The sequence below is a fragment of the Alexandromys fortis genome, unplaced genomic scaffold, assembly GCF_014885135.2.
Source record: "Alexandromys fortis isolate MF-2015 unplaced genomic scaffold, M_Fortis_MF-2015_v1.1 scaffold_80, whole genome shotgun sequence".
Classification (NCBI taxonomy): domain Eukaryota; kingdom Metazoa; phylum Chordata; class Mammalia; order Rodentia; family Cricetidae; genus Alexandromys; species Alexandromys fortis.
In genome coordinates, this window is record NW_026068174.1 from 957127 (window position 1) to 965360 (window position 8234).

General features: G+C 45.1%; 1 protein-coding gene across 1 annotated transcript; it reads right to left on the reverse strand.

Annotated features, from left to right (window-relative positions):
- Positions 1-1057: 1057 nt before the first annotated feature.
- On the reverse strand, positions 1058-6938 carry LOC126492362 (eotaxin-like). The gene is made up of 3 exons (XM_050128739.1): positions 6704-6938; positions 2473-2584; positions 1058-2089 (listed from the first exon to the last, which is right to left on the reverse strand). Exons 1-3 carry the CDS (start codon positions 6777-6779, stop codon positions 1984-1986), a joined length of 294 nt encoding a protein of 97 aa, XP_049984696.1. The 5' UTR covers positions 6780-6938; the 3' UTR covers positions 1058-1983.
- Positions 6939-8234: the final 1296 nt, after the last annotated feature.

Consider the following 8234-nt stretch of genomic DNA (forward strand, 5'->3'; position numbering starts at 1 on the left):
CCCACCATGACAGCCTGGCCTCTGTGCTCTTTCCAGGGTTTCTTACCATCTTGGACATATATACCTAGGGGAGGTACCCAATGAATTGGACAGACATCACTAACTCTTATTCTTAGGCATTGGCTAAAGCAATGACTCTTCCCTGCCTGGACCGCAGTGCCTCCTGGAACTCCCACTGTCTACCATCTACCCATCTCTTAATCTTGTGATAGCTTATCTTTTAATACAGACAAAATCGGGAATCACACAGGAGGGATGCCTCCGGTTTTATCTTTGCAGGAATTTCCAGAAAGGTTAAAATGAGGGAGGAAAGAACTGCCCTGGGGGAGGGGCAACACTATTCCTAAGCCAGGGGCACAAACAGGAGAAGGTGGTGGAATGCCAGTCTGCATCAACCTTGCATCCTGACTGCAGAACCAGGGAGCTCAGCTGCCTCGTGCTCCTGTTGCTGCAGATAAATGTGCTCTTGCCACATTGCCCACCCAATGGACTGTGCCTTCAAACTCCAGCTGGAATAGGCCTTTCTCTCCTTAAGATGGCTTTGGTCAGGTAATAACCAGTGATGCCTTCATCCAAGTCCAGCCCCACCTGCCTTCCTGTGCTTTCTTTGTCTGCAGTGTCTGTGTGGTCTGGGTTGCAAGACAAAGAAGTAAGGTCAGGGTGGAAACCTACCGAAGACAGTTGTAGTGGGTCACAGTGGGGACTTGGAACAAGCATGGCATTCCATCACGGTGGAGGGCTCCAGCAGAGCTACTGACTGAGGACCATGGAGTGGGGACCTGGCTGACTGGAGCAGGATTCCCAGGCTGGGTGCAGGTATAGTGGGGGACTCCTTCAGAATGACTGTTTCAGTGTGTGTGTGTGTGTCTGGGATTTTGCTGGTAGGAACAAGAATTGTAAGGCCAGAATGGAACATTTGGATTTCGATAAACACGTGCCGAAGAGTCATTTTGTGAAGAACACAGCCCCACCTCACAAGCAGTTCTCCCTCGACTGCCATCTTTAGCCCACCCAACATGCATGGAATTTCCCACAGGAAAACACAACTCAGTGATGATAAAGATACACATGGATTTTATGAATGCCAAATCAAATCACTTCCATTTAACACCACACACCTTACATCCACAATAACAATATCCTCCTGGAAATACAAAAACAGACTTCCACAACGGTGACCACTACCAGGTAAATGGGGAGGAGAACAGAACATAAGAGGACTTAATCTGGACTCATAGAGGGCTAGGATCTCCTCAAGCTCAGATACATAGCTCAATAAAAACAATTAAAAAGGCTCAGGCATTAAAAATGATATGTAAGAAAAGTTGTAGTGAAATATGTTATTACATATAATTAGTATATACTAATAAAAAATATGTTGGCTTAGCATGGTAGCACATTCCTTTACAATCCTAGCACTTGGAAAGCAGAGACAGGTTGATCTCTGTGAGTTTGACAGCCTGGTCTACATATTGAGTTCTAGGTCAGCCAGAGTGACACAATAAGACACCGTCTCAAACAAATGAGCAACAAAAAGAACTGATATCCATAAAAATATGCTTTAAAACTCCAAATATTTAAATGTAACAAGTTTTAAAATATTAATATTTAATTACTATAATATTAATGATGCAAAGCAATGCATTATATTATGACATTTTCACACATGTTTATAAGGTGTTTTGATCATATTTACTCCTGTATGATCCTCAATTTTTCCCCCATCCTGTTCCACCCCATTCCTCAATAATCTGGCATCTTTTAAGCCCCCTTTTAGGATTTTGCATATTTAAGAAATTGCACAGCCTTTCCGAGTCTGGCTTATTTCACAGGACGAAATGACTTCCAGTCCCACCCGTAACGAAATGAGGTCAAGTCCTTGGGGAATGGAGTTGGGATGACCCGAGAGCACAGCTTAGGAATGGGGAATAAATCAAGCATTTGTGTTTTAGGCTGTGGTTTAGTCTCAACAGATGGGATGGTTTATGGTTTCGGGATTCGGAGGATTTGGTCAAGGTACTTTGTGGCATCCTGGACCCACTTCTGCTTGGGGTCAGCACATATATCTTTGCCCGACTTGGTCCTGAAGCTGTAGAAAAGAGCAAAAAACAGTCAGGGGGATACTCAGAAATTTCTCCTCTTTCCTCCTCAAACCCTCCCGAAGCATTTGCTAAGGGGTGCAGAGGTCGCTGTGGTAAAAATGGGCAGAGGAAGAGTGGGATTCTAGTCTTGGTTTCTGTTCTTGAAGGCCCAGTAAATTTATCTTTTTCTCTTGGACCTGAAGGATCTGACATGGCCAGGAAACAAATCTGAGGCGGAGAGCTGGGTGGGACTCCGTACATTGTGCTGTGAAAGCTCATGGATTGGGTTATAGGTGACAAGCTGTCTGATTCTTTAATCAGGACACAGCCTTGGAAATGAGTTTGGGTCCAGAGGTTTGATATCGGGGTGGGGGATAGGGTGTCTACTCACACTGTGGCTTTTAGGGTGCATCTGCTGTTGGTGATTTTTTTGTAGCTCTTCAGGAGGTGTTTGGGGATCTTCTTACTGGTCATCACAAAGCAGCAGGAAGCTGGGATGGACCCTAAATTTTGGAAGAAGGAAATGGACAGGAAGAATGAGCCATCTGTGATGCATGGCTGTATGCAAACAGGGCTTTGTAGGAAGAGAGTTAGGAAGAAGTAAAGGCACATCCTGGGTAGAGGGAACATCACAAAGCCCTGTGTCTTTGATGTGGGACACTGCCCGGCCCATGGTCCTCTGCACAGTGGGGACCCATCAGCTCTGACCAGATGGAATGGGCATTACATTGTTAAACTGGGATATATTGTTGCGCTCACTGAGAAGCTGGCCCCGGAAGCTCCCTTCCATTTCAGTTAAGCATTTGTATATCAAGTTTTCCCCAAGACTTGTCTGTCAGGGGAATGACTGTCCAACTCTGTGACAGAGAGGACAGAATGGCAGAACAGACCACGAGGGACAGTAGGGAGCCCCAGACAACAGCAGGAAGGGAGACCGTTACTAACAGGACGTGGCAAAGCTTCTGCCCCCCCCACCGCCCCCAGAACTCAGTGAGGGGCTCCAGCTGACTGCCTCATGGGCTTCCTCAGCCAGTTTCTGCTGGTTTTCATGCCCTGATTTGGTGGTGGTACCTTTCTCTTATATTCTCTCCAGGGAGGGGCACTCTACTCTGTCTTTGGAAGCACCAACTGACAGCTTCAACAAGGCTCCTCAAGTCCATTTCTACTGGGTGTTTTGCACAATGGATCTGATGGTAAATCCCCCCCTCCCGTGTGTGTGTGTGTGTGTGTGTGTGTGTGTGTATTTTTACTATTTCTTTGACTTGGTATGTATTTAGGAAATGTACTCACTAATTCAGAACTTCACACAGCCCACTCCCCAGACCACACGGCCTACAATTGGCACCGTCAGCAGGATCTGATAACAGCCATTTCTGTTTTAAAGGAGTGACCCTCAGATAAAGTGAAAGGAGGGGCACACAGGAGAGACCAGTGATGGAGGGAGTAAAGGTGCAGCCATAGACACTTAGCTTCCCACTGCTGAAACAAGGGAATGACCATCTCCTGTTCACGTGTAAAGATTTTGTCTCTCTGTGAACTTTTCCTTTGGCCTCATCTTATTTACACAGTGTTCAGATCAAGGTCATTGATTTCCCTGCAGGCTCTGCTCACAGTGCTAGAACATTCTCAGGATGGTAAAGACCAGAAAGGAGAAAAGCAAACAGTCCAAGTGGCAAAATGGTTTGCCTGAAAACAACACAAACAAACAAAGAGCCAAACAAAACTCCAAACCAAAAAAACTTGGTAGCTTAGTAATATGAGCCTTCAGGTCAAGAGAAAAAGATAGATTGACTGGGGTCATAGCAGCCAGGAATTAGCAGCTTTTGTCTGCATTACTTGAAGTTTTAGGGCTTAACGTCTGGACGACACTGATAATAGATAAAGGACCAAAGAAACTAAGCAGAATTAAAATAGTAAGATGGCTAAGGGTCTGATGTTTTCAGAAAGATTTATGGAGGAAAACACCTATTTAACCCTTTAAGGAGGCAGGGAGTGTTTAAGGAAGGCTTTACAGACAAATAAATAAACCTCTGGCGTGCATAGGTGATTATCTGGAGGCAGGGGGTATCTATCAGGGAGAAAGTGTAAGCCCTCAGCTGGTTTATTGTTTTATAGTGGGCCTTTCTTCTTTTGGAGTTTTTAATGCCTTACAGAACTTAACTTTGGACAGGTGAAATCAGTAACATTATGGAATTTAACAGCTTGCCCCTTTTAAACTGGCCAAAGCTGAGCATCTGAATGACTGTCTTCGTTGTACATTATTTGTTGGCTGTTTTAGACCATGTGGTTAACCACAGAGAAACTTCTTTTTCAGTCACAGGATATTCCTTAGGGGTTGCCATGGGTGCTGGGAGAAGCTTTGGCTCTGTTCGTTCAGTTTGTTTCGTATTAATTGTGCTCCCTGTAGGATGGCTCAGAGCCTGCTAACCATATGGCTTCCTTCAGAAGCATAGAAAACACGTCCTTCTCTGGCGACTCGCCCTCCAACAGGGTACGCACTGCTTAGAGCCCAGTTTCTGGAGATTCCGTGGCCTCTCCTATCAAAAGGATTGCTGATTTGAAGGGACAGTCCAGGTTCTGACTGTCCTTGGAGGTCAAAGGCTAAAAAACTGGCCCTAGTTTCCTCTGCTCTGCGCTGATGTAGGTCTCCAAGTTGTAGTTGCTGGACACCCAGAAGGGCAGCCTTACTGTTCCTATATTGTTAACTTTGGTGTAACATTCAATACAGTTTAGACAAAGGAAATCTTAAATAAATCCCGATTTTGCTAAAACAAGGTTTTTCCAAGTATGAACCAGTCTAATAAAGTTAGCAAAGACACAAAGACCTTGCAATTTTTGGCTTTCAAATCAGTTTGGGTAATGTTGCCACGAGCAGATTGCAGAAATTTTAATAACTTCCTGGTATCAAATCCACCGGATCGTTAATTCCCATCCCCACGCACCTTGCACAGTTCACTCAAACATCGTGTGATTTGGATTTAAGCTTTTTTAAAATTGTCTTATCACTTAAAATCTGTATTTAATTTTTAAAACTTTACCCATTTAATAAAAAGATGAAGTCACATAGTTACATTCTTTTAAACGGTCCCTTACATCTAGTTACTTTAAAATTTCATTTCTATAAATAAGAATTGAATTCAAATTATATACATGTTATTATTGTGTAGCAAATTAACATTACTTGACCGCCATGCTCACTTCCTTCTACTGAGGACTGCGGGGTCACCCAGAATATTACTGCACATTTGTCTTACGATGTACTAAATCAATCCACCTTTTTTGTCCCCAAACAACAGAGATGGCAGTGCCATATAACAACATGCAGGCAATTTAAAGGCTGAATACATTGTACATTATGTTGCTAAATTGTTATGTGTTGTTTGAGCTCACTAGAAGCTGTCTCTGAAAGCGGACTTGCTCCCCCTCCAGAGTTCTTCAAGATCTCTTTGCTTGGGGATGGACTAACACCCCCCCCCCAAACTCTGCAGTCGGGAGGAGGAAACAGACAGACGTCCAAGAGGGAAAATATTATTCCCTTAAGAACTGTTAAAAGGTGAACTCTTGCCAACAGAGGCTATTCTCACTTATCCCCTGATATGAAAGTGCTTGTCATGGGAAAGAGAAGCCAGATGCTCAGCCGTGGGAAGCTCATCCATGGAAGAAATCTCAAAAGGGGAACTCCCTGTTCCTGCTTCCAAGTCAGTTTCGTGTGAGTGTTATGAGCCCGCAATTTAGCAGTGTGCTTTCTCTTACTATTCTCTCTCTGGTTTGGAAGCCTCACCTGAGGGAATATATCTGTTGGGAACCCCTTTAAAGGGACTCCCCTTGTCAATGCCTGCTGAAGGTTTTGAACACTAGGGTTGTTACTTTGCTCTCTCTCTGTGTCTCTCTGTGTCTCTGTTTCTCTCTCTCTCTCTCTCTCTTTCTCTTTCCCTCTCCACCACTTTGGTCGGCTGGCAGTATTAATCAGTTTGGCCAGTGAGGGAGATGATGAAATGGCACGCGATGTTTCTGAGCTTGCAATGGTTGCTCGCAGAGCCCTTGAGCGAGCACTCTTTTCCTTTGCTGCCCTAACCAGCCTGGAAACCTGAGCATACAATACCAGAGCCGAGCGTGTGCATTATTACAATTTGCTCTAGGCCCTTGTTGATTTGATTTAGATTAGCATGCATAAGTTCACACCCAGGAAAAGTAAGTTATCCAAAGATAGGAAAAGGGGTAAGACACAAACACCTCCAGCAGGTCCTAAACAGAGTCAAGGTGAGCTTGTGTCTCAAGACCCCCCTCCCCGTTTTTGCCACTGTTGTTATCTTAGACCCTCCAGAAACTCTTCCCCTCAAAATACTTCCAGGTCACCACTACCCAAATGCTCACTGTGCCATGTACCCAGACAAGGTGAGGAGCTGTCTGTGGATGCATTTGGCAGCTGACTCAATGATCCTTCTGGGGAGAGAAAAAGAGGGGGTGGTGGGGAATGTGGACCAACGTCAGTTCTGGCTGCTTGACTGGTCGGGGTTTCTTGTCCCATCTTTAAATTGCAGAGTTAGCAGAGAGTCTCTGAAAAGTCCTGCCATCTGGATTGAGAAAAGGCTGGCATCCCTCAAAGGAAGGAGGGGACTTACCTGGGTGAGCCAAAACCTGGGAGGTGAAGGCGGTGACCACAAGCAGCAGGCACAGAAGCCCTGTGGAGATCTGCATGGTGGAGGGAGACAGTTGGACGTTTCTGCGTTGATCTCAGCCTCTCTGCCTCTCTGCCTCTCTGCCTCTCTGCTCTGCTGGCTATCCTGTCTACCTTTATAGGGAGCAGAGTGGGTGGAAGCTTCCAGAGAAGACAGTTGTCTGCACAAGGTCATGAAGGAGGGGTCTTGAGAGGTGGAACACAAGCCAGCTCCTGGACAGATAGCAAGACAGAAAGAAACACAAACCCATGGGTGGGACTTGGCATCTGCCTGGGGATGGGACCAAAAAAGGAAAAGATTATGAAATGTAATTTATCACCATGCAGTATGAGAAAGAAGTCAGGGAATGGCCTGGAGAAACCAGTGGATTTTAAAAAATCCTCCTTGGTCTCTGTGCTTACCTGGTGGCCTGTAGGATTTTGGAGACACAGAAGGTCCCCACAATGTGCCCACTCAGGTGCAGAAAGACTTTAACATTATAGCTCTGGACATTGCTGCATGTCTGTGGCTCAGAGAACAAGGCATTATAATCTTGCTTGGTCTTGTTATGTAATCCAGGGACCATACAATCTCAGCTTCCAGAAATTTAGTATCATGGGAAGCAGCAAGTGTAGGGACAGCTTAGAAAACCAGGTTCGCACTTGGCTTGAGCTACACACACACACACACACACACACACACACACACGCATCCACAAAGTGCTTAGCAACTCAGTACCACCACCTGTACCAAGCTATGTATACATCTTCCAAAGAAAGCAACTGGTTCCTCTACCCTGATCATCCCTGCCATTTCCTTAGCACCCCCTTTCCATGGTTAGCAACTATTCAAATACATTCTAGTACCCGATCTGGAACCAGGAGCAGGGGTATATCTGGCTTGGATAGGTAAGTCTGTTCCCAGAATGAACTTTTAGAGAAAACCCTCCACCATCCCATGCATGCGTGGGTGCACATATGACGAACATTAGACGCATCGCAGGGAAGGACTATGTGCAGCAAGCGAAGGCTTACATAGCCTAAGCTGCCAATCAAAACAGAAAACTACCCAGCACTCCTGCCCTGTCATCCAGCTCCACCTGCTGGACCCTCAGAAGGAAACCCAGGGAGTGTGATAACTTGAGACTCTGGAAGAGCAGGGTTGCTTAGTGCCCACTGCTGGCTTCTGCACTGAATCTACTCTGTGCCTTGTTCACTTTGTGTTTTTGAACTAAACCTCTTGCTGCTTTGCTTTTCTTCACTATGAGTACAGTGCTCCAAGAACCCGAAACTCCTGATGCAGAGGCCACCATTGATAAGGAACTTTCAGACAAAAAAAAAAAAAATAAGTTAATGCCTACTGACCTTGACTTCTGCCCCATAAAGCAGGACCCCTAAAATCTTTATTTCATTAAAAAAAATCTTAAGTGAATTTGATAGTCATACCGAATTGAAATGACCAATCTAGAAGATGGTAGATTAAAATAAAGGAAAAA